Source organism: Opisthocomus hoazin, chromosome 4 (assembly GCF_030867145.1).
Source record: "Opisthocomus hoazin isolate bOpiHoa1 chromosome 4, bOpiHoa1.hap1, whole genome shotgun sequence".
Classification (NCBI taxonomy): Eukaryota; Metazoa; Chordata; class Aves; order Opisthocomiformes; family Opisthocomidae; genus Opisthocomus; species Opisthocomus hoazin.
The window spans coordinates 8,827,875-8,855,370 of record NC_134417.1 but is presented as its reverse complement, the minus strand read 5'-3'; the positions used below and the strand labels follow the sequence as shown (position 1 = coordinate 8,855,370).

General features: G+C 44.4%; 1 protein-coding gene across 1 annotated transcript; it reads right to left on the bottom strand.

The window, feature by feature from the left end:
* Positions 1 to 2,578: 2,578 nt before the first annotated feature.
* MOGAT1 (monoacylglycerol O-acyltransferase 1) lies at positions 2,579 to 27,198 on the bottom strand. The gene is made up of 6 exons (XM_009943999.2): positions 27,010 to 27,198; positions 16,907 to 17,085; positions 16,274 to 16,475; positions 13,499 to 13,673; positions 9,781 to 9,980; positions 2,579 to 6,710 (listed from the first exon to the last, which is right to left on the bottom strand). Exons 1-6 carry the CDS (start codon positions 27,101 to 27,103, stop codon positions 6,556 to 6,558), a joined length of 1,005 nt encoding a protein of 334 aa, XP_009942301.1. The 5' UTR covers positions 27,104 to 27,198; the 3' UTR covers positions 2,579 to 6,555.
* Positions 27,199 to 27,496: the final 298 nt, after the last annotated feature.

The following is a 27,496-nucleotide window of genomic DNA, read 5'->3' as shown; positions in this document are numbered from 1 at the left end:
AACGGCCAGTCATCCCTATGGGCAGAAGGTGGAAAGGTGAAGGGCTTCCTGGGAACCTCAGCTGCTCACAACTGGAGTCCAATCTAATTGGATTAATGTACAGTCATTACTCAGGTAAAACGCCCTTTGGCAGCAGCGTGTGTTTACATACAGCCTGCTTATTCCCCAAAAGAGTGCAAATACAATGTGTTTAGATGGCTCATTCCAGAAATTAATGGCATGTCATATTTCAGGATTTCCAACAATACTTCTCCTGTTCTGGAGGGGTAAATAATACCAGTTATCTCGATTTGTAAGTGGTAGCCAGGACTACAGCATTTCGTAAGACACCACTGGTAACTGAGCTATAGTAATAACGCCCATTTCCTCCACCCATGCATTATATGGCAGTTAAGCAAATATTTTCCACCTCAGCAGATTTCATGGTCAAATTACAGACTTTTCTCTCTCTGGTTCACAGCTGACAAAACTTTGATGGAGGTAATAATGACAGAATATGTGATAAGGCTGCGTACTGCTGGCTGAGAGTCAAGGCACGGGATACTGAACTTCCATGTTTTTAAAAGCCTTTCTTATTCCACGTGACTTATAAATGCAGTAAAATCGAATCATTATTGAAAAAAACGATAACTACATGTAAATCACATCAATACTTTTTTACATTAGAAATTTAAGTCTTTTTTATTCTAAAAAATGAGATTTTGCAAGCAAGAGAGACGTGAGATTAAAAGATGAACAAGCGCCTAGAAATTTTTAACCTTGCACAGCACGCTTCGGCTGCTGGCCCGGATGCCTGAGGGTGGACCAAAGCTCCTCTTAACCTTGCAGCCATCTACCTCAAGCTGAAGCTGGTTCCCTTCAAATCTGCCAGCCGGGACCCCCGTGGGTGGCATCGCAGCGATGCTCCCCCGGGATGATGCTCACTGGTGAGCGCGCACGGGTCCTTGGCAGCAGCCAGAGACGCCGCTGCCCACGCCGCCTCTGCCAGCTGCCAGCCCCAGTTTCAGCGATGGCTCCGCGTAGGATGCCGGGCTGAGGTGTGGAGGCGCATCTTGTCCTACCAGCTCTGCTAAGGGAGGCCTGACGGCCGTCAGGGAGATAGGGCAGGCAGCAGAGGGGTGATGTCTCGGCCACCACAGCAAGACCTGCGGCAGCTCAGGTACCAGCCACCCCGCTGCTCTCTGCCTGTCCCCAAGGACAGTGTGTATCCAGAGAAAGAGGGGAATTACCTCTGACTTCACGGGAAGAGAAAGAAGGCCGAGGTATTGGTCCAAGCCACCCGCTTCACACAGCACTGGGACAGAAAGTCACAGGGAGGGAGGCAAAGGCACCCCGCAGCGGCGACGAGGCCGGGGCAGGACAGCTGGGGAGAGAGGCTCACAAGGAGGGGCGCGCAGAGAAACAAACGCGTTTCCAGTCTGAGAACATTACATGTCTTTTAGAGGGTCTTTTTTTTTTTTTCCTTGTCGCTGAAGATCGAAACAGCAATGATGCATTTCACATAGCTTACCCCCCCGTCCCCCTCCCCCCCCGTCCCCCCCAGCCCGCAACGGGCCGCGGCGCGGCGGCGCCACCTGGCGGCGCGGCCGGGCCCCGGTGTCGCAGGGCCTTCAGGGGTGTGGGGGGGTGTGGGTGTGGGTGTGAAATAATGAAAAAAATACCTGCTTTAAATAGAAAAATTAGGTTTTACTTTGTACATAGGCAGCACAGATTTTAGCCACAAATAAAACACCTAGGCTGCATCGCAGTGTGGACTTTGACACACTTTGAAGCGCACGTATGTCCGTATTATCACATCTAAGAACTAGTCCTAAACAATTTCCTAGGAAAATATGATAACTCATGTATTTACAGTACCGTCTCTGCCCTACCAACAGTTCTCATGCCAGTTCTCCAGCCAACAAACCTGCTCTCTGTATTTAAACACTGTTTGCTGGCCGCAGCAGATGAGACTGCCGCCGATGCCTGTTAGCCAAGCAAAGCTCCCAGCCCAGGCTGCCGGGGCCTGCAACACCGGCAGTGCTCCCGCTGACGTGACAGGGACACCAACCTTAGGAAACGTCAGCTGGCAAACCGCCTGCATCCTCCAGTCCGCCCAGTTCCCTTCGGAGTTGGCCGCTTGGGTACGGGAGTAACATCACTTACCTGTCACAAGCAGTCGCAATCAGGATTAGTGCTGCTGTAGCACCTCCAGGAGCGTGAAGAATCGGTTGCTCTCCACTCATTTTTCTCCATTTCTTGCTTCACCAGTATAACTTGCTTGTTTTCAGTATTTCAGCAAAAACAGGAGGTGATGCTGATCCATCGACAAACCACGACACAGCCCCCATTTACACACGTGGGTATCATGGGACTACTTCAAAGCAATCCAAGGCCACTTCGCTTTTTATCCATTTTTCCCCTTTATAGTATATGAGATGCAACGTGGGATCATTCCATAAATAAAGTAATAAACAGTAACAAAACACAATTAGCCTTTCCCAGGCTTGGGAATTCCCACCTGTTGGTGCAGCTGTTAGTATAAACATTGTCATACTTTTAAACGCCTAAAATACGTCACTGCTTTAAGGTGGCTGGTTTTCCTCCTCCCACCGGACAGACGCAACACTTCTTCACTGCAAGCAGCTGTTTCGTTCCCCAGTTCCCAGAGTTAAGCAGACTCTGCAGGGCTTGTTCTTTCTAGGCTACAGACACCAAGACTTGGACTCCCTGATGCAAGTTTCACTTCAGAGTGACTTCTCCTTCAGCAGAAGTTGAATTCAACTCCAGAAGCTATTATTTCACCAGTTCCTCCACGTTGCCACCCACACCGCTGCGCTCGGGCTCCCCTGCTGCACTCCTTGCTGCATGCTCTGCAACCAGCCCCTCCCTGCCGGGGGTCCCTTCTCCCTCAGCCCCTTGGTGCTGCCAGCAGGAACCCTCCTTCAGGTGATCCCTCGGGAGACAGCAGCGAGCGAGCGTCCACCTTCCCTGCCCCCGGGTGTGTCAGCGTGTCACAACCGTGGCCTTGCAGCCAGGTTCATGAGACCTCCCGAGGTCAGCCAGGCTCCCACGGCCCGAGGGATGCAGCCCTTGCCCAACAGCAGTGAGGCACCTCTGAATTCCAGTCAACACAAGCGCACGTTGGCACAAACCTTTTATTACCTCACACCTCCTTGCCACAGCTATCATTGAACAACTGGCATTCATATTCCGTAGGTATCACAAAAAGTTACAAAGTGTAAAATATGCTCACAACGTAAAAATTCTTGAGGGTTGATGTGTAAAGACTTCCTGTAAACAGAATTCGGCGGAGAGATGCTCACCCGCAAGGGACCAGGCAGGCACCGTCAGGCTGGGCGCGCTGCAGCGGCAGCGGCCGCGCGGCGCAGTGGCAGGGTACCTGTCTCGCTGGCAGACGACCAGCTGCCCGGGATTACCGGTGTCACTACAAGGCACGGAGAGCAACACACCCCGGCGCAGGCCCCAGCCAGCACGGACGCCCCAGCAGAACTGTGAGCGCTACCCGATTCTTCTCATCGTGGCTGGGGCAGGGGGTGCCACCACTCCTACCAGCTGCCTGCTCTTGCAAGCACGAACTGCGACTGAAGACTGCGCCAACACTAACGCTGACGAACATGGGAAGCCTCCTCGCAGCTGCAGCAATGGTACGGTCGGTGCCTGTGCCAGCCGCCACTGGTTACAGCCTACAGGGCTCTGGCCTTTAGGCTCAGTACTGCAGGGCTGTTGTACAAGTCCACACACTAACACAGAGGTAAATATTTTAGCTAACACCACGCCTATCCGGTTTCGAGACTGGCATTCTATTTTAAAATAGTCCTAGATACACTAGACAACCTGTTAATAAAAGGTGGTTTGGAAGGACCATCATAAGCAATACGCAGCAGGTACTGAGGAACAATACATATTTAAGTAGCTTGGAGTTTTTGTTTTCTTTTTCTTCTCCATCTTCCTGTGTTACAAAGCAATGAAAATTCTAGTAGTCAGAGTAACACAATCCCTGCTTGTTCTAGCTGTGCTAGTTATGTACGGTATTCGGAGCCCACAAATAATTCTCTCATGGAATTCAGAGGTAAGCCTGTCTGAACCAGATATTGCCCCCAAATCAGTGTCCTTATATCCCCTAGAAGTTTTAGCTAATCTGATCAACAACAATCCATTGTCACTTCCCGTCCTCAGCCCAACGCTAATGCTTCTAAATTCACATCCTGAGCTTCTATATCATTAAGGTAATAGGTAAAGAGCAGACTGAGAATGAGAGGAAATATCTCATTAGAGCAGATGATCTAGGAGAGAACAGTCAGACACAGACTCCAAATTCTTCTTTCATGAATACATCAGCACTGCTCGTCAGGGCAAGCCGCAAAAAAAAACCAAATCCGAAGGAAATTTCACACAGCTGGCTAAACAAAAACAACTGCTCAGGGCTCATCACTACCACAGTCCTCGAGACCATGGAGACCCCCTCCCAGGTACCAAACCTGCTGTGTATGACCTCCCTAGGCACATGCCCTTCCAAGAGCTGAACCAGTCCTGATATTAAACTCGTGCTAAACATGCACATTCACAGCGCTTCCTCTCCTCGAGCCCAGCTCCTAAAACCTGTTTCTGCTGAACAACAAGCCACCACTCAGTATCCTGTGCGCAGACATAATGCTTCAGAGATCATAACCCAGGGAAAGATGGACAGAGTGAGGAAGTAAGATGTCTACACCACAGTGATCAGCAGGCTGCGAAAGCATGGGAAGGGAGGGCAAAGCACACATGGCGCCAAGAAAGCTCAGGCAGAGTGGCGATGAATTGTGGGCACACTGGCAGCAGTCTGTCAGGGACGAGGGGGCTACTTCTTCAGGCCTCGCGAATTCCAGCCATGGCTCCCAGAAAGATATCTGTCATCCTAGAGAAAGCGAGAGCAGCATTCACTGGGTCAGTGCTGGTCGCATCTGAATGACAGATGGGCACTAGAAGGAACACCCATCCTAAGGAAAGCAGCATGTTGCTGGCAGTTTTTTGGAGCACATCAGATCAATGTACATCTGCTCTGTCTGGCAAATATTTACTCAGCTTTGGGGCTTTGGTTCATCAGGAGTCCACTCCTCAGGAGTCAAGGTATTTCCTCCCTTTTCTTTAAAGGCCTTTGTCTTGCTAAGATCTTTTCTTTGCACAGTTTTAACTTTTTCCCAAAACCCTAACTGCATTTCTTCTGAGGAGGCTGCAGCCCAGCAGGAACACAGTGCGTTTAGTGTCTTCGTGGAACCAGCACCGCTGTTCCCAGGGCATGCCAGTGCTGAACTGACCCAGCTGCAGTTACCCTAGGCTGCCCAACAAGCCTGTGCATGTCCTGTCAGAGCACCCAACTGATGTAACAGTCAGGCACCAAAACTGCTTAAAAGTAAACCAAACACTTCAATAAAACCAGACCTGCAAAGTCCATGTGCAGATACTAAGCATTTACAAATACAAGAATTTACCTCGTAAAAAATGCAGTAATGTATTAATTCTCTTCACAGGCACACCATCATCTCAGAGACCTAGGTATTTTGACTTAAAAGAGGATAAGCCTTCTCTGAAATTTAGGCACTTGGTTTGAATGAAAAGCATCCTCGACCTGCTGCACCCTAGAGCTGTGCTGACACTGCCTTGGCAGGTACAGCCGTGTCACACTGCGGCACAGCTTTCCACATACTTCCCCACACCGGTCAGCAGAGAAGAAAAAGGCGCACATCAAGTATGCTTTCCTTAGTGAAGTTTCAGAACTAGACTGAGCAAACTGGGCTCCCCCTCCTTCTGTGGAAGTGCTTGGCATACGATCATTTTTAATTTGCACAAGATGTAAAGTTCACGCTATTCCCCCACCACCTTCCTCAGTCACTTCTCCTGTCCTGTGCCTGCTGTCTCCTCTGAGGCTAGAACTACCAAAGCTGCTTCACCTTCCAAGCCAACAACCCAAAGAACAGCTTCTCCAAACAAAGTCACATTTTTCAGTGCTTCCCACCAGCCAGCATACACATGCACACAGAAAACTCAACGTGCTGTTCTTCTCCAAACAGGGGGTTGGCTCTGCTCCCTGACTTGGACAAACCCCTTTTGCTGATAGCCTATTCAGGGCAGAAAGCTGCTGTTTATTCTTGAGAGAACGACCTGATGTCACGTTTGATACATGCTGGTAAGTCTCAACTTCTAATCACAGACCTTTCAGGTTTTTACTTTTCCTGCTCGTGATCTCATGCTGGGGCAATTTCCGCTGCTCAAACTATGATTAGGTACGATGCTGGTAAGAACATCCGCGCTGAGTCTCTCACTAGCATTTCTGGTACGCATGAACACAAAGGGACAACTCAAAACAGCACCGGCTTCGATGCTCACACCCTGAGGATTTCCCCCCCCTCCCAACGAGTAAGATAAAAAACAATAAATCATCTAATAATCCCTTCAAAATCATTCCTTACACAACAATAATTAGATTGCAAAATACAGATTGCAAGAAAGACATCTTTCAGCATACACTGTTTGTTTTTTTTTTCCATGAGATTTGGAATTACAAATTGCAATTTGCTACTCGAAGATGAGAGATTTATGCTCAGGGATTCCATAATTTCTTTTGTGTTCTTCAAATAGTTTTCTTAGTTCCTGTAGGTACAGTGCATGCAGCTGTTCAATCTCTTCAGTGGTGGGGTTCAAGTTCCGTTTTACAGGGATGGGGCTTCCCACTGTAAATCAAGCACAACAGCAGCATTAGCTTCACTGACATCTCTTTTGAAGTGGAGCTGTACTCGCTCCTGTAACAGCCCCACCACAGCCCTCAGCGAGGTGGGAGAATCACAGCACAACTCTCTTGCCCTGTGGCCTGATCCTGCCTTTCACAAACCCGAGCCCTGGGTCTGGTTCCACTTCCTTTTGATCAAGTTCAGGTAAAATGAATTTAAAACCCCTATCATTTCAGTTTGGCAGCAAATCAGCAAACGAGGAGGGGGTTAAGCTCTAACTTGAAGGAGCAGTTTACACTTCAACATACAATCCCATGGGCTATGTGCTGTCTTACCATCAGGGTAGTACTCCACAAGTTCATAATAGCATTTAAAAATGGACTTCTCACCATCTTCTGTTCTGATCTGAATACTCAAGGTATCCAGCGCGAGGTACATGCCTAAGAGGACAGTGGTGCTTTCAACCACACAGTCACACAAACAGGACTGAAGGAAATACAAATATCTTCCAATTTCCTCAAAATGGGTGTCACTGCACCAGTAATGTTGTTGGCTACCTCAGCTTAGGGAGTGGTAGCACGTAAAACCCCCAAACCCTGTAAGGTGTCTCTGAACCATCCATTCCCACAAATATCATTCCAACCACAGTGTTCTCCAGGCACTGTGCAAAGCCTGCTACCTGCTCTGCTGGAGCAAGAGCAAGAGGGAGCAGGGGAGGCAATTCCGCAGCAGTCCAGAGGGCATCCTGCTCCTCTGCCAAACGCAATGGCTAAAAAGCCTGCAATATGCTAAGAGCAGCTTCCCATGATCTCAGTCTTCTTTGTATCGTTCAATCACTACAGATTCTGACAGCTGTTCTTGCACTGGAGGCATTGAGCGCTTAATAGACTCAACCGAGATTACAAACGAAGTCTGTAGAAAAGCAGAGTTAAAAGCACCCCCCAGGAGCTTTTACGAAGGCACCTGAAAATCCCTTTCAACAGATGTTGCCACTTCAAATTGGATGGTGTTGACTACAGGGAAGGGAAGTCTAGCCAGAACCACAACAGGGCTGATTGTGCACGCTCCTGCTGCAGGTTCAGCTGCCAACAGCTCTCGGGCCCCACACAGCACAAATTCAGACCTTACGTGGCTAGCGGTGGGAACCCAGCCCTGGATTGAGCAGTACCTTAGGAGGCATGGAATCAATATACATCCAGCACAGGATTTCCAGAAGCATGACTGGAAACACCAAACAATTCCCAAGTACTTCTGCAGCAGTCTCTTCTCCTAAGCGTGGAGACTTCTTGTGGAATTGGAAACTACACCAATCTCTCTAATTTTCTGCACAGCTTTCAGCAACCTGCTTATTTTGATAATTTAGAGTTGATTCTGTTTCTGAAAAGCAGTAATAATTTTCAGGAAAACCACAATTACTTCACTCACCAAGCCCAAAACATTCAGACATCAGTGACCTTGGTTTTGCTGCATTGTATCTCCTGGCTTTAGGAACCACGGCTTCTGAACCAGGAGGAAAATTGCCAATACCGAGCCACGTTGTCAACACAGCTAACCGGCTTGGGTGGAGCTCAGCACAACCCTGGAGCTTTCAGGAGCTGAGCTAACACTTTCAAAGCTGCGTTAAGCCATACTGAGGGCTGCCCCAAGGATTCAGGGACAAGGTGATAGCTTTCAAACATGATGAAACAGAGACACCGAAGGAAAGGGATTTCTTGAGATCATACAAGTTCTATTGCAAGACTGTGGTCTTGCTGAGTTGCAGCACTCCCATGCTTTAGCCATGGACCCCTCTATCTCAAAGTAAGAGACACTCTAAGCTTCAGAACACTCAATGTCATCAGCCCAAGGAAAAACTGCAGAAAATACACTGTTCTCATGCCAATGTTTTGAAAACTTTTTGGCTTTAAAACAAGTGACATTTTTAGCCTGCCTGCGTACAATGTGGGCTTTAAAAATTAAATCTTTTCTAAAACATTTAACTATATGCACTGATAAAGCACAGATCTGCACGAAATTTAACATTAAAAAAGCAACATTTTTGTCTTAAACATCTTGATTTGATTCATACTAAAATCAAACCATCCCTCCATTAAAGGGAGGGCCATCTTAAATGTCCTTTGTGGAATACCAGAAAAGCTTGATTTACTTTTCTGTAGAAATAGGCTTCGTTCAGAATCTGGCTAAAAATGATTTATCAAAAAAATACAGACAGCCAGCTATGGTCTTCACATGATGCCCAGCACAACTTTTTTTAAATGTGTGGCTGTCAATAGCACTAGTTAAAGCTATTAAAAATCAAAAGACATTTGGTCCTACACTCCAGTGAAAGCAGAAGACCAGGGATGAAAACTTTTGGGCAAAAACACTTCCAGACTGCCTGTTGACATGGCATGCACTCTCTCAATTAAACATGAACGGATGTTTCCATGAGGAAAAAAACAAAAGGGAAGGAAAGACCCTAGGGAGCTGCAATGTCACCTGAGCAGCAGTCTGCTGAAGGGCTGTGGCAGAGCTGCTGCCAAGCGTCCTCTCTCCCTTCCCGCCTCCGTCTCTCCCCTGTTCTGATCAGCACGCATCAGGACTGCACCAGCTCCTTCCAGCAGCCTTGCTCTGGAGCACTGCTGCAGTGGCCATGCGGCAGCGGAAACACCCAACTGCTGCTTCTCTTCAGGGCTAAGAAATGAAGGTGCTGGGAATCCTAGAAACAAACTGCAGCATCCAGAATCCGCAGCAACAGCTGCAGAGCTGAGGCAGCCCTCTGATACAGACAACCCCTTGAGTTTCCTTGAGGACTGCTGAGGTTAAGAGCCTTTGAACAACTGTGAATGAAGAATAAGATGTGGCCTGGGACAGAAAGGGGAAAGGTAGAAAAGAATCCCCCATTTTAACTGGGGGAGGACAGGAATTTAAAAAAAAAAAATTACTTTGTTTTAAACCTCACATACTTGCTTTAGATGCACAGTAACCAATTGTTTCTGTTTGAACAGATTTATAAATTTACACAGGTATTAGCAGCACACTTACGCATTTATAAACATTTGCAAAAGCATTAGAAAAGGCACAGGGAACTTACCAACAGTATGAATAGGTTGCCTGTAAGGTATTAAGCCAAAACTGTATTGAAATACTCCTCTAGCATGAAATAGTGGTAAAGCAAAGCCCATTATCTTTCTCAACTTCTCCTGTACACCTCTGAGCCATGAACCTTTGGGGTTTGCGACTTGCTTGAATAGTTCATTTTCACCAAAGGAAAACACTGGGACCAGATGAGCCCTGTAAAACAACGAACACACCGAGAACTCCACGTCAGCCTGCACTCACACTGCAATTCACATCAGCAGCATGGAACAGGTTTCACAATAACCAGCACAGAAAACTCTGGACTTCATCAGCAACAGGCATTCAACTCTTCTGATATGCAGCTGCTTTGAGTTTTCTGGGTTTAACATAAAAAATAAGTGACTGGCATACAACTCGCAACTAGCTTTTGGGCAGTATTTAGCTGGTATTTACCTGTTCGTGATCATAAAAATGATTAATATATATCATAATCATAATTATGATCTTATCCACCACTATTTCAGCAAGTTCACTCTTGTTCCACTGCATTTTATCCCTTGGCAAGCAAAGAAGCCTCAACGCTAACCTTATAATGCTCCCAGCTGGGTGGTGTCAAAACCAGATCTTGGCTTTCTCCTCTGCCTTTTGACCGGAGTAATGCATGCACTTGACTCCCGCACAAAAACCATGACAAAACACAGACATCCTTACAGACATGAATGTAATGCCAAATTCCCCCACTGTTCAATTCTCAGTGAAATCCTGCTTCCTCCAGACTTCTTTGAAAACACTAGCCTTAATCCATTATTACCAGAGGTCAAATCCTACCCACAGAAATTACACTAACTCACTTTTGCTCCTTCACAGCCTAACAAATTCTTATTCAGTTCATGAACTGGCTTGGGAGCAAAGGCACTGATTAGCTCCCAGACAAATTACTTAGGCTGATGGAATCAGTGCAGTCGTCTCCAACATGCAAAACCACCACTATATTTAAAACTTTGACTGCAGTATGCTTTTTGATTAATGCTTAGTTTCATTAAGCAGCATTCCACGCAGTTTAACGAATAAAGAGCAGGGTAATCCTAAGCAGTCTCTGAAGGATATAGAGGTGCTTTATTTGCTTTACTTCAGTCTTAGCTTCTATATCTTAGCTCCATTTAGCCCACACTATCTTTGAGAAAACCTTAGTTTCAAATAGCAGCATTGCTATAATATTGTCGGGATGAATTACTGCAGAGCTCTGAATGCTTGAGGAAGATGCACTGAGGACAGAGCTGGCTGGGAAGTCCTGTGGACAATCAAAACCCACCTGTATGGAAAAAAGCCAGATGCTTTTACAGCTTTTCAAGCTTGAGGACCCCCAAAGACTACCATTCCCACTCACTATTCTGACTGGTGTCTGCTCAAAGGTTCTTTCTCAAATAGAGCATGTATCACCCAGCCACCCATAAAGGAAATATCAGAAAGCCTGGTACATACTGTGGCTGTGTAAATACTTTTTACTACAACACTAACAGGAACATCTTGTGGTGCAATAGCACGCTGAGACTGTGGGATTTTGTTTTAATCTGGTAAAGGCTTTTGCAAGGTGCTCTGTAGGAGGCTGAGACAGAGAAATAAGTAACTTATGATTGTGAAACTAAAGATAAGTTAGCTGATTCATCATTTGTTTCGTGTCTTTAGGATTTCTTCACTTCATATCAGGTATCTGTACTACTTTGGACCAAAAATGTCATTTCCAGAAGTGCAGATGACTTGCTGACGTACTCGTACCACACTTCACAAGGTCCTAGCCTAGGAACCACAGCTCCTCTGTGTTGGCAGTACAGGAACCAGGGCCAGCGAGCACAGGTCTCTGCATTGCCCCTTCCTCTTTTGGTATCTGATGCTGCAGATCGCAAGCACCAGAAACATATGCAGGCACTGATGGCAGGTGGTTCTTCTCATCTGCCTTCCGCAAGCCTCCCTCACCCTTTCACTTCTGTGTGAGCTGGAAGCTTGTTTCACATTTTGTTAACCGTTAGAAACAAAATGTTAAAACCAGAAACAATTACCATACGCAGAGTCTTTGGATAAGAGCTCAGGACTGCCAACAGTGCTGCAAGAGCTGTAATGCCTAAAGTCACACTGTCCTACTGTCCCACAGCCCTACTGTACAGAAATGAAGTCAGGATTCCTACGCTTCATGTTGAAGCGGTTTTTCTTGCAGGTGCTCAGACCCAGAATGACTTGTAGCCTGGTGGTTAAGGTGACCACGTGTGAGGTGTAGGTCTCCAGTCACTGGGGCAGAGGCAAGTGCTGTCACCCTAGTGGAGTGTTCTAGACAACTACGCCTCTTTAAGCAAGAGGAGAACCACCATTTGAAACAAAAGACTTAATAAGGAAAGAAGTGGCCATTCCTGTGTCTTGGAAGTGTCCTGATCTTGTTCTTGTCTGTTACGGATGCTTTTGAAATCAAGTCCATGCGAGGCACAGGTCTATGTAGTTTCTCAATACAAATCAGTTTAGATGAGAGACAAACACCAACCTTTGTGATCTGACTGATCAGACAATTATGGACATGTTCAAAAAAAAAAAAAAGCACCTAAATATTCTTCTAAACTTTATTGTTAAAAAAAATAAAAGCTACTGATAGTGTTTAGGATCCCACTGGATTAATCAGCAGTTGAGCCTCATTTAGGCACTAAAGTCCTAATTTAAATATGCAAGTGTTGTTTCTGGGTACAAATTAGACTAAAACGTTACTTTCTATTGGAGGACAGGTCCTTTATGAGACTTCCAAGAGGGTTTCTTATATATATCACTAGAATATTTTGACACAGAATAGTTTCTAGAAAAAAATGGACCTTAGCATCCTGTGTGTGAAAAGAGAGCTGCTCTTCTCAGAGACCACCTTTTTTCCAGTAAATGGCCTGAAAAAATGTTACAGATTTCTAAAGACTAATATTTTTTTCTCATTGTTTCGCATGTCAATATATAATCCTGGGAGCTGTTCAGAAAGCTTAGCAGGAAAAAGTCATTGGTTCCAATATTGTTAGTATACAAGACATCCAGACCAGTCCAGCACAAACACGATAGCTTATACTGTATAAATCACTCAAAGATATTAATATCATCTCTGTTTAGTTACACACCGATGGCTGCTTGATAGTAAAAAGTAAACTAGTTTTTCTTGAGATTTTCACGAAAAATTCCCAGAAGCTTACTTTTGCAAATAACAATCTTCAAAAGAAAGTCTTTAGAATAAAAGTAAAAACAAATCTTCCTAGACCACAATTTCCACTGATTTAATAAAACTGGGCCTAGCTTTTTCATATTTTTTGTTCAATTAAAAGGACAAGAAAATCCTGTTTTCATGCAACTTCAATTTACGGAACAGAAAACAGAATGTCTGCTTCATTCAGCAATAACAGCCAAGGTTTACTAATATTGTTTCATAACTCTGACTCTTTGCTAGTGCAAAAAACAACTGAAACAAAACACCAAGATATGCTAATAACACCCACTGCTCATAAATTATGAAAGTCAAAGGGAGCTTTCAGCACTCCCAGACTGGATCTAGGTGGACAGACTGGCTCCTATGCCAGACATCTGCACATTCTTAGGCAAGTAACTGTTTCAAATTCTAATTATATGAGTTTACTATATATAATACGAACTATATTTAAGAATCAATCTGTATTCAAAACATGCTTACTACGGCAGCCCAGCCCAGATAGGAAACCTACCCATGTTTCAAGGCCAGTTTAATAAAGCCCTTCCTCTTGAGGATGGTCAAAGTTAAACTTCCAGGATGCGCGTTCAGAGATTCTTCTGCTCCTCCGATCACGATGACGGATGCATGGCCGCCCCCTTCGTTATTCAGCACGTGAGAGACACTCTCCTTCGCTACAGAAACCATTCCTTCAGGAGCAAACATTTTATGAGTGACTGCTAGATCTTCACGCACAAGTACAGTGGAACTTAAGAAATACTTTTAAATATCTAAACGATGTATCATAATTATTAAAGCACAGGACAGAGTTCAAAGATTTGGGTTCAGACCCCTCATCCTGCAACAGATCTGGTCTTAGGTTAAGTCCTTTGACTTCATACTGATGAGCTAAATGCTATTTTCCTATCACAGAAGTTTTAAGATCTTCAGGGTAGAGCATGCTCTTCTGCCAACTTAACTCCCCCTCAGAGATTCTGTGCCTGAGAACAGCACAGTTGAATGGCAGCACATACTGTTGAGAGGCAGCAGCTAAAGCCATAAAGCAGGTGCATGTAAACACAGGCACAGAGGGTTTAACAGAATGAATAGAGGCCTTGTGAACTCAAACATGGATCTACACTGCCAAGCTGATCCCTTTCGTTCTTTTCAACGCCATAAAGCAGCAGCTCCAACTAAGGCAATGGCACAACAGCATCAGAAGCAGAAAAGGCTCACCTGTACCATTCCATTGACTGCATCAGCTAATTCTTCAGTAACCAGGACCAGGCACTCATCAATCTATTTAGACTAAAATAGCAGAATGCACGAAGCTTTCCTTACATCCCTGTTGATCCTGATACTTCTAATCAGCAGCACACTGCTGCACAAGCTTTCAACATCAACTTAGACCTTGCTGTGAACTTGGTGCTTCAAAAAACCCCCTTTCTAACAGATACGCATCTAACCCCTCCACAGTTCCTTTGTGCCATCAATATTACTTCAAAGGCTCACAGTGGTACCATTTGCCCAGAAGCCACATTTAGCTACATGGTGTTGAATTAATATAGTCTAAATTACAATCTAGAGATCAAGTCTAGGCTGCATTGTTCTTGTTTTTTTACAGGGTTAGTATCAAGGCGTGATCTTTCAGATGCTAAGCAAAGTCTTATCTCCTGCTACTGCTTGCTTTTTTCCCCTATCAGGGACATTACAACTTGGATTATGAAAATCTCCCAAGAAGGGCAAGATGACTGTGATGTAGTTTTGAGAGCTGGCCACCAAGAGGAAGAGCTTGCTACTGGAGCAAGTTCAGACCTCAGTAAAAAGCTACTTCCATTTGCCGCATATGCCTTCACAATCACTGATACTCTGAAAAATGCAGCTGACCTGAGGCTCACAAATAATCCAAGCAAGACCCACTGTCTTTCCCCAGGACAAATATATCTCCCTGCTGAAGCAGAGATGTCAGCCTGCATGCAGGGCACTGCTCCCCATCTGCTCACACAGCAGCACGGTAGTGCTGCAACTGCTCTTCCCAGTGACAACCAGTGCAGCCTGGCAGGCTTCAGAGACAGGGAGATGAAACAATGTGCTAGGAGCATGGCTTCCAGTAAACAGGAGATTCTGCAACTGTTTTATGATTTGACTGATAACCTGTATTATACCAAAGGTCCCCTCTGGTTTATCAGCTACATACCTGTGAAAAACAAGCCACAATGCTGACTATTCTTTAGCATGCTTTTTACTGAAGTTATTTCTCATCTAGCAGGTAAATATTTGTTCCTATGGGTCAAGATGCCAAAAACACGTAAAGCTGATTTCCAGGCTAGGCAATTTTTAGAACTGTTATCTTCTACCACTGCCAATCCCTTAACTTTGCAAGCCTGATAAAATCCCCTTGGAAATAACACTTGCATGGAAGGGTACACTGAAGTATACATGGATATGCAATTCTGATACTAATCTGAACAACATCCTAGGCACGTTTCTATAAATGGAGCAGCACAACAGCTTATCTGAAATCACAGCATCTGTGCTGCAGGAGTAAGAGCTAGATCTCTGTCTCCCAAACCTAGTCTTGTGCGCCAGAGAGTACTTACTCAAATGCTCTAGTTTAATGAATTTAGGTAAAATAACTCTTTTATTAAATCACCATGCGTGAACACTAGTCTTGATTTCATTATACATTCTACTGTTCCCCAAACTTTATTACTTCTTATTTTCACCTTTTATTACTGCAGTACCAGTCATGAATATCACCCCTTTATAACAAGTGCTACTTAGAACAGAGAAAAAAAAGCCCCTGTCTTTAAAGTTTACACCTCTATTAAAATTACACAAATTTGCAATATGGGACCTCAGTCAGAAGTAGGTAATTAACTTCTGACTAGAAAGATACTTGTCACGAGTAGGACTTTAAGCCTTTCCGGTAAGAGATTATCCTCAATTTGTTTTGTAAGTGTCTGTGCAATGACTAAATAATCTTATAAATTAATAAGCCCCTCTCTTCTTGTAAATAACTGATACTCAGTACTGCTGTCTCATAGTTCAAGGGAAAAACAACAATTTTTTTCTGAAAGAAAAAAACAGGTCAGTGATATAGTTTAACAAAGCTGTCAATAAAGCCTTTCAAACTGTTTTGCAACAACAGTTCATCATAAAACAGAGCACCAATTTAATCCATCACCAATGCTGATCCTTCTAAAGTGAAATTACTTGCCATTTATATGTACAGGAATAGACTAGACCTTACATTTGAAGCAGAAGCTGTAATACGGAGCAACAGCTGAGTCACTCTGTTTTTACCTACCAGCACTCATTATGTATTCTCTGAAGAAGGGACAGCTGAACCAGATGGGCATGATATGAAGATATGGAGTAAGCCCAGGATATAAATTTTCGAAACCTGAATTGGTGCAAAAGTTTCCAAAGGCTCCAGCTACCAGGACCCCATGAGGGTGAAAGCCAAGTAAGTAGTTGTGATTTGGATTCAGATCTGAAGTTTTTATAAGCTGAAAAATAGAGACAGCGGCAGACATTATAATACATACCTCAGAAGGATTCTCAAAAACAACAAGTATGTAAATTGCACACTGACAGGACACAGAACCGATGACAATTTATTTCCTTCTGAGCACTTCAAACTACTGTCCTGTTTCATAGCTGAAGAAAGTTTAAATAGATGTGTCTCAAGACATCATGTCTAGCATTTACTGTGCTGAGGCACTATCTTGTGACCCAGCAGTCCAAGTAGAAAATCAGCCCCTGCACCTTTTTGTCACTATATATCAGGTTTCCCATGTTGTAAAAAGAAATTAACTTCATCCTATAGTAAGTATGAGAATTTTACCAAAGATGAGCCTCAGACATTTGTCCACACTCATGGCTATTCAAGCTGTCTCTGTTCCAATGTTTAGAGCTCTGCGAGAAACCTTTTACTCACATGAATGGGAAAGTATTCCCTGAAGTACTTCCAAACAGTCCAGTTTCTGATCCACTGGGACCGTCTGCCCCCTGTGCATGGCGTTTCCCAGTCGAGGTAGAGCCACAGCAGGTACAGAACAGCAAGGAACCAGAAGTTGCCCAGGATCAAGATGACAAAGAATCCACAGCAAAACTGTGCTGCAAGAGACAAAAAAGGGAAAAACCAGCAAGCATTAATCACACCTGTCTCCCTTAAGACACTGAATTCCCGGCCCTGATATTTTCATTACGGGTGCTACTCAAAATGCATACAAACCAAAGTTAGCTTATTCCACTTTGTGTGAATGTTGTTACACTGAGGGTGAAACACCTACAAGAGTGTATCACCTCAGCCTATATTTCCTACTCTATTGCATAACTGGATGAATAAGCCTAAAATGATGTTAGTTTACTTTAATAAAACAAAAGCATGAACTGAGGACCAACGCACTTGTCTTCTCTGCACGGTGATGGTGAACACTAATGTTTGGTAGAGAGCATCTGGTTTACCTAATACAGAATAAAAGGAGACAGGAAGAGCTAGCAAAGATGTGATGCTCCAATGGGCAAGAAGGGTGGAAAGCTGGGGAAGGAAAGAGGGGAAAGGGAGCCACAGCAAGGTCTCTCTTCTAATGGGAGTGGTGTCAGGCAATCATTTCCCCTTTCTGTTTCTTAATTTCTTTGCCTACAAAATAGGGATGGTAGTTGTACTCCCTGTGACAAGCACTCTGTGACTGGCCAAGGAAATGCACTAGACAAGACCAAAATATTAAGAGGTTCCATTTCAGCCTCTAAACACGTCACTGTAGGCAGCAGCTCACCATTGCTATGGGAACACAATGGAAGTTTTAAGTCCTGATAGTTTCAGACCTGGGTTAACAAGAATTTTAACATCCTACTACAATAATGATATATAGCAAGTATATTACAATTCAAAGAGCAAGAAAAAGTTGTTTGATTAAACACCATGCATTACTTTGGGGCTCAACCCTGAAACGATTTTTCAGGGAGACTGCCTATGGACACATTCCCTTTGTAGGACTTTCAGAATTTTGCACCCTCGCAGCATCTGTGGGCAGAGCCAGCTGCAGCAGAGTACAGCAGTACCTGCTGCTCTCCGCCCTGAAGCACGCCCTGCAGCAGCCTGCTCGCTCTGACACTTTGTGAGCAAAATGCATCAGGGTCACGGATCACAGTAATTCAGCAGATGCCAAATTCCAGGTTTGCAAGGAAGCCAGGGGTTTAGCATCATGTCTTTGCACAATGGCAAGCAAAACAGGATCCAGTCCTCACTGGAAGTCTCAACAGGCAGAGTTGTACGAAACAGGAATTTTTCTGTGATATTTTACAAAGCAGAAGTAGTACTTTCTATGTCCCACAATTGACTGACTTTTATGAGGGCAATAACCTATTATGTCCCAAAAGGAGTTACAGCAGTGAAACATACTAGGCTAAATAAGAGGGCAGAGTAAAAAAAAGTAACAGAAGTAGATCAGGTAATAATTTGGCTAACACAACATGAATATTACCAGAACAGAAAACTTTGAAATAAGCAGATGGACCGACAGTAAAAACCACTCATTCTAGTTAAGACCAACTTCATTCAAGAGGACGATTACTTGGGTGTTGAAAACTCACAGCAGATTCCCTATAGCCAGCAGGTTTCAAACTGCTGAAATTCAGAGTTGGTCTATGGGCACTCTTGTGTTTCCTCCAACCTGAATACTTATTTTTTCTGAACTTCTGCCAGCTTGTCCTTGTTCCTAGTTTGACTGTGCCTTCGGAGAAGAAATGGATATATTGTCATGGGGTAACTGAGAAATACTGCAGAATCCAGAAGCAGGCAGAACAAGCAAAGCTGCTGGTTAGATTGAGTAGGAAAGAAAGGAATGAACATTTCCATTTCTAGCAGGGAAGGAACAAAAAAATAAGGAATTGCATTTGCTCTGAGGAAGGATGAAGGGAACAACCACAAACAAAACCAGAAGCAGGATCAAATCTACTGTTTTGAAGGGTTCTCTGTTCTTCAGTACCGTCAGTACAGCAGCTCATTGCTTCCTGCTTAAACAGGCAACTCTGGTCTTGCACAGAGAAGCACCTCAGTAAGAGCTCTAGAAAAATACCACAGCTAACTTAGACCCACAGACCTCCAAACTCGATGTGGAAAACTCCCAAAAGCTGCAACACCAAGTTCTAGGGAACATCATTAATGCAGGACAAGTAACACAGGTGAAAGACGACACTCAATTCCACTGCTTCGGAGGGAGAACTCACTGAGAACCCCACAGCAGCAACACTTAAAAATCGAGCACAGAAATATTTTGAGGAAAAGTCATTACCTGTTCTTTGAAGAAGAGATTCTGAAACTACAGAAATTTCTAGGAATGCTAATCTGGACAGGATGCCAAGGTTCACGGTCTAAGTTTGAATAAGTATGAGAAGTTTTTTTTAATTGCTATAGATCAATTAATTTCAAGCTGTTACGCAAAAATTGGTAAATATTTGTATTTCCTACCCTTCCTTTCAGAAGGACTTTTGGCTCTGTACAGAATCATGGCGTTTTACTATCAGTTTCTTATCCAAATAGCTGAAAGATGCTTTGGATCAAAGCATCCTTGCTGTGAGAGCTAACCAGATCAGCAGCAGTGCTAGATAGCACTACTTAATACTATGCAGACAAACATACACGAGAGCAACAAGTTCGCTGCCTTGCTTTAGCTAGAACACGTTTCTGCATGCATGTAAGGTATGGGGAGATAAGTATGCTGTCAGCACTTCCTAAGGGAGCTCAGCATCTCGTAGGACAAAGCCGATTTATTACTGCATTTGAAATGAGACACGCAAAGCAAATTCCTTTTACCATACCTCCTTATTATTTCAGTCCATTAACAGCCTGCAAGATGACTTCAACACTGATGACTCAAAACCAAGGAGCCTATAAACACAAACCTAGTGTTTTCTCCTTCAGAGAAGACAGTGATAAATAAATGGCAACCACTTTACTCAAAATCATAAACACATTCCAGGAAAAAGGTGAGTAACTTGGAATTCGTCACTTCACTATCTCATGGTATCCTTGGGCATAGTTCCAGCGTACACTGCAAGCATAATTTTTTGCTTGAACTTGAATTAAAGCTTTGAAAATCTCTCTGTGGTGTATTGGAACAATGGGGGAAAAAGGGGAACAATATGGATTAAAAGACAAATCACTACCATGTGTGACTCTGAACACCTGGTTTGCCAACCAACATTGGCAAGTCCCTTTCCCTCCATTTCCCTGTTTACAACATGTGGATACTCATCTGTTGCAGGGAATGGATGAAAAATATTATATATAGTGTTAGCTAGCACCAATGGCAGCCATCCTGCGCTATGATGTTTGAACACCTGATGCCTCACTCTGAATTTGCAGCGTTGGGCACCAAAGTCATAAAACAGCTACATATCACAGAGATAGGAAGTAGGAAACCAGCACACTGGGTGGGGAAATACGGGTGATCCCAGCAACTGGGAGCTCTGAATGCATTTGTAGTTACTAAAGAGTAAAAAATGTTTGAGTAATATCTACTGTCAGAGCCACCAAATCTAAGATTGTCCACTAGAAGAAAAGCTTCCTGTTACTAGACAAAGGTCTTCATCATATGGTATAGTTTTAGGTCGCCCTGCGAGGAGCAGGGAGCTGGACACACTCAATGATCCTTATGGGTCCCTTCCAACTGGAGGTATTCTACAATTTCATGATCCTACTCTCAGAGCAGTCGCAGACCATGTCCGGCCAGTGCAGACGTACCCTAGGTGGCCAGGGTGCTGATGTGAATCCAGCAAGCACTACCTGTATGTAGTACCCCGCGAAGCCAAGCAAAGCAGCTCGCATTGCTTTCGAACAGAACACTGGAGGGAACACACAAGGTGAACTGCACAGTGATGGTTTCATCTCTAATGAACATTTGCTCCTCTCTATTATCCCTCAAAGTACCACTGGTAAGTTGATTTCAGCATTAAAAAACCATTTCCCCTGCATAGTGGATTCTTTCATTAGGAAAAAAAAAAAACACCCAGCCTTAATTTATGGAAATACTTTCCGAATTATTCATAAGTGGTAAAGAAAGGGGTAGAAATGTAAATGAAATAACACATACAACAAATGAACTCCAACAGTCCACCCAAAGGAAGACCTGAGACAACAGACAGCACCTGAGAGAGGCAATCTGCCAAGGCAAAAATAAGCAAGTTCACAGCTCTGTAGCTTTTATATAGAAAGCCTTTTCTTAAAAAAATGGAGTCATAATGTTACTACTATCCTGTTTAGATCCTACTAGTCTGTGCAATTCTGCCAATATACAGATTTTCACCAGAACCGGGGGAACTTGCTGCCACTTTCTACCCATGGCAGATATAGGCTCCCCAGCAAGAATTACATCCCCAAAGAACAAACTGGGACTTTATGTAAACTAACTGCACTGAATTGTTAAAAGTCCACGTGAATTTGGTAGCTGTCTCCAGGACCGAGGCAGCAAGGAGATCAGCATTTGCTGAACACTTACCAGTCTCCTGTAGTGGAGGACCTTTCTCAGTTTATTGGTCACAACTGGAGGCCCCAGTCACAAGGATATTTGAGCATTCCTACCAAAGAAGATGGATTTCAACACCACTATGATAATAAACGCAAACCCTCAGATGCCAAGGTTTGGAGGCTGGTTTATAGGCTTGTTTACCCTGGAATTTGGTTCCAGTTCCCAAGCAAGCAGACCTTCCATTGACAAATACTGATAAACTAGAGATATGGAGCATTAGGCGCTATTGACTTGTAGATAGAGTGGTCTGGCTACAGTAAATCCCCGAGTTACTAATTACCATATCCGGAGAAAAAATGCCAAATGTAGTCCACGTATTTCCTGTTTCTTTTGTTTCTCCTTAGGCATCCACTATCAGTCAGTTCACATACAGTTTGCCAAGCCAGGGCCTTTGGCCTGACGCAGCACAGCCATTTTTCTGTTCTTATCCTTAAGAGATACAAACAAATAGACATGGTTAAATTCCCTCCCTAATAGACATGGTTAAATTCCCTCCCTAAGATGTAGGTAACATAGGTAGCATTCCTAGAAATACTAGTCAGTCAAGCATCCGTAAGAACCCTGTTATTCTCTGTGATCACACATCAGTCCCTGCCCATGGGCCAGCAATAAGCTTCAGGGATAGATGAGTACAGACTGACAAAAACAAGTAGCAATACCAGCCAGGCTGCTAGGAAAGGCTCAAAGAGCTTCGCTGAGTTGTCTTAGGTATCAAAAGAGAGTTTTTTTAAAAAAGGCTTTGAGGAAGAATGAGACCATTTCAGTTAGCCAGCTACAGCTGATGAATTCAATCAGCACCAGATAACAAAACATCATGACAGGTTTGGGGAGAAGGTTATTTTTTGCTTTACACTTACATCTGCTTTCTCAACACTTCAGTCACTTATTATTCCAGCAGCAATATCTTACTCTGTGGCAAAAGTTTTATCATTTCTATTCCTTTTGGGAAGCCAGATTCATAACTCAAAACTGTCTCCAGCCAAGTTCAATTAACAGAGCACTTCATCCTACTTGCTACACGCACAGAAGTTTAATCACTAGAGAACGGGAGGTACTTCAATATACACCAATGTCTTTAGCATTTTCTTTTGTGGCTTCATGCATATTGAAGTATATCTTTTATCATGTACTGATTTTGTATTAATAATTATTTTGCAAGTAAACACAGGAGTGCATGCACAACAGTCACTTCCTAGGTCCCCAGTAAACAGACTAGTGCGCTACTGCTGGACCTAGAAAGTGAGCCATAAAAGATGCACCATCCTCCCCTACCACCACCTAGTCTCCAAACAAAATCTTGGTATCCTTGTCATAGGGTTAAAATCTCTCTCATTTCCATCTCTCATTGTCTGGACCAAGACACCAGAACCCCACCCAAGTTACCCGGTTCTGCATTTGATTTTGTACACGCTCAGATTCCACTGTGCCTTTTCACATCAAATGCACAGAAGCTGGCAGAGAAGCTCACCCATTCACCTTCTAGCTTGATTTTCTCCAAAACTGTCATTTGATTTGTGTATGTTAGAGAGGAAGAAAAACAAAAGGCTAAGGCACCTGCAAAGAAGCCCTTAAATCAAATCTCACTGATTTTTGTTTAAATTGTTTTGCCTTTAAAGGAACCTTTTGATCTACCTCCCACCTAGGTACTAATCACCTCCTGATACAAACTGAGCCTCATTCACAGATGTGCAGTACTGAGGCACACTTACATACCAAGGGTAAATCGCTGCCAAATTACTGTGCGAGAAACAGAAAACCTACCCCAGTTCCTAACAGGAGGGTATGAGACATAACTATTGACTGCAGCAAAATTCATTCAGTCAAAATTCTTAAGAAAAAGATTTCCAAGCTTAAAACCAAAGATTTCATGCTAAACACCAGTGACACCTGTTGCATTTACTGACAGTGACAATTTCTTTGTGTAGCTGTACCACGGAACCTACAGTACCTCTTTGCTCTTGCCCTCAGTCAGTCCAGCAGCACTTGAAGGCTTGGAGATTTCATTTCTCCAGGCGACCTTCTGCCTGGGGTTGGGCCGGGCAATGGCACAGCGAGCCCACAAGCGGGTATCAGTACACAGCTTCAGAGGCGGACATGATGCAGGTGCTGCATGAGCTTGGAACAGAGCCAGACCTGCCCCAAGACTGTCACCCCTTGGCCAAGTTGATGAACCTCTAATAACAGTAATCACAGGCATAAAACTACATCTATCGCAATTGTCTGCTTGAGCCTTTTTCCGAAGTAGGTACTCTGAAATTGTAAAGCTTCATGAATTTGCTGTTTCAGCAGTGAAACACTAATGACTTGAAATCATGCTTCAGCCTGAAGCCGTTTCGGATTTCTGCTTAACACGGCAAGCAACAGCATCATTTTAGCGTTTCCTGTTTTTCAGTTTTTACAGCTTTAGTTTTCTAGACTCTAGGCTGACACCACTCTCTTAAAAGAAGAAAGAATCCTATTTAGAACACTTTTCCTTTTCATGGAACTTGACCTGAACTGTTTTAGCCTGCTGCACTTAGAGCACAAAAGAAAGCAAACCACATGGCAGTTTCAGCTGTTACAGGGTGGGAAACTGTTAGAGGGGCATTTCTTTCATCTAACCCAGAAGCTCTTAAACACAGATCACAGTATTCCAGAACTCATTTTTGCTTCTGGTGCCATGCCCCTGGATAACTAACAGAATAACCACTGCTACAATGAAAACTTGTCTTTCTTGCTTGAGGGAGAACTTTGGCAGCTTGCAGCACAGAGCAGGGAAGCACAAGAACTTACAGCCAGAATTTTAAAGAGCTTCCTTTTGTACGTAATGAAATTCTGTGCACATCTGTACAGCTTTTTTGAGGCAGAGTCATGTTTATTCTGCCTACACTGTACAGCAGAAGCAACGTATCTGTAGTGCAGACCCAGCCCAAGCCAGCATACTGTGCTAAGCTCTTTCTATGAGTGGTGATGAGATTCACAGTCTTCAGCAACTACTGCCTATATGTATTTCACGCCAACTTGTGAGCAGCCTTTAGTCACACAAGCAAGAGGGCATTTTCAGTCATCAGTTCCACAGTCTCAGAAAACCATGCAGCATTACAATAAAGCAAGCCTGGAGAGCAAGGGGCAAAGACCAACACAACATTATTTTTACATTAAATTCAGCTATTCTTCAGGGTCTCAGTCAGGAAGATAAAACCAATGCTTGATTTTCCAAGTCTTCTATCCAAGGCACATTATGGATTCTAAGCTCTAATAGACTCATATTGCCCCTTACGGCTTACTCGGTGTGCCAAATCATGTTTTCACATGTCACTTCCCGGATTTAAAGAATATCACTACCCGATCCAGCTTTTGCCTTTCAAGGCACTAATTTTTAGAGTCATCTCACTTTATCTGTTAGTCCTATCGGTCCATTTTATTAAGCTATGGCACCTCACCACATACCTAGATGAACAACTTTAGGAACAAAGCCAGTACCCTATTTATTCACTGCTCTAAACTGAATCCTTGTATCTATAATATGAATCATCAGTTATCATATGGTGTTATCTGTTCATGTTTTCACATGCAGATATTTTTACATAAGAAAGACTGAGTCTACAGAAGATCTTGCATAGTTTAAACTAGTTCCAGCCATATGCCAACCCTCAAACAACACCTACTCCTCCAACCTATGCTGTGATGAATTTGCATAGTATTTCACTTGTACTGGGGCATCCCCTGAATGATTTGAAAGTGGTCCTTTTGAATTCAAGAGCTTACAAACAATCTTTCCATACTTTGTCTGCTCAGCACACCAAAAAAAAGGCTGAAAAATCCAGACATAATGGCAATCCAGAACATGAGAAACCAACCAATTTTTCACTTCTTTAAGTCATTTAGGATTCAGTCATCTGGATTTTCCTGGAGCTAAGTGAAATTTTTTAGCCAGATCACTCTGACTGTCCTGTGACCAAAAAGGTAAGCCTACAAAATGACCAGGTCACCTTGGTTAGCTCTAAAGATAAACATCCCCATGAAAGCACAAGCAGATTACTACTAGAATCAGTCTGTCAACCAAATCTGAGCATTCTTGCAAACAGATTTTTTCATGATCACATGCACTCACTATATTAAATGTAACCAGCTGCAAGCCCACCTCCTCGTTGATTTTCCTTGACATTTATTCCCAGGCAGCGCCAGCTGCAGAAGACAGCTGCCTACTTCTCCCACTGAACTGCAGCAGCAGTGGATTTTCTGCAGCCCGATTACTTCTAGTAAGCGCAGGACATCATTATCTGCAGCAGCATTGTTACAAACCAAGCTAGGATAAAAATTGTTGCCTTCCGCTGCCACTGAACTTCCACGGCATTGTCATTAGACCGGAATAATGACACATGACAAGATCTAATTCAATAACAGAAAATTAAAAGCATAGGCTATTAACAACGTAGCCACAAACGTGAGCTGTTTATAATCCAACTACATACAATTTAGAGGTAACATAAACCAGCCAAGAGCCAAGGATAAGTCTGTGAAGGTGCTTCACAGCCGCCATGCTTCCCCCATGTACCCAGTCATTTACGTGTGGGCCTATACCCTAAGAACAACTGTCTGAAAAACATCAGACCACCTCCTGATTGACGCTGTATTTGCAAGATATACCAGGAAAATATGCGCACATTTCTTTTCTCCTTGTACATCCTAAAGCATAGACGATTGTAAAACATTGCAACATTTCCACTAACGCACAGGTAGTCAGTCGCTCCACACCTCAGAACAGTTTTGTTCCACTCAGACTATTCAATAACCACTTCCCAATTTACACAATCCAAGGATCTGATCCCAGAGAGTTAATGCTTAGCTTACCTTACCAAGTGACTCATTATATCAGGTTTAAGATAACTACCCATGAGAATAAGATTTGCGGCTGTGAACAGATGTTTAGTGATAGCAGTCTATTAAGATACTAGGAAAATTCACTATACAGGAATAATCAGCGGGAAAAGTTTACGAAGTCAAGCTGTTAGAAGCCCTTTCTTAAAGCAGGTGAGGACATTTTTCATAGATTTATGGAAGTGGCTGCATTTAAGCCAGTTCATTGTCAATCCTTGACCAGCTGTTGTCACCTAAAGAGAATTTTATTGAACTACAGTATATAAAGTTATTTTACAAAGTCAGTAACAAAGACAGCATTACTCATGTACCAGCCTTTATGCTCACATTCAAAGTTGTTGTCAGAAACCCAGTGGGCATCTCAGTGAGAAGATGCGGTCATTAGCTTTTTAAGATCATATTTGAAAAGAACCCATAGAAAGAAACAGTCCCCCAAATAAAGAGAAAAAGCCATCCAAAGCTTTCAGAGAAGACCCAAGCTCAGCAGTGCGATGCTCCTGCCCACCCGGGGAGCTGCTCGCCACCTCTCCTCCCACGTGGAGCCACGGGCTGACACAGACCACTGCCCACGGGCGACGCCGGTTACGGAAAAAGACGATTCTTTCCCTTTTCTCTGCGGGGTAAGGGCAGGAAGGAGGAAGGCTGTTACCCAGCAGCAGGATGGAGAAGATCCACTGCAGCACGGCGACTGTCTGGATCCTCCGCTTTAGGGGGACGTTGAGCGGGGCAAACTGGATCTTCATGCTGACGGCCGGAGAGCAGCGCGGGGAGGCACGGCCCCGCCGGCTCCCGCTCCCGGTAGCCACGGCCCCGGACCCCGCTCTGCGGCGCAGGGACGCGCCCCCTCCCGCCAACGGCGCTGCCCACGGCCGCGGGGCCCGGGCGCGGCCCCAGCGGGCGGGGACGGGGAGGCGGCCGCCCCGGCGCAGCCCGCCCCGGGCACCTGCCTCCCCCGCGCCCGATCCCGAACCGGGAGCGGGCAGAGCCCGGGGGCCGGGCGCCTCTCGGAACCGCCGCTACAGCAGCGCCCAGCGCGGCTTCCGCAGCCCGGCACCACCCGGGCTCTGAGCCGGGGGACGCGGCGCCTGCCCCCGGCCCACACGCCCGGCAGCCGGGGCGGAGGCAGCGCGGCGGTA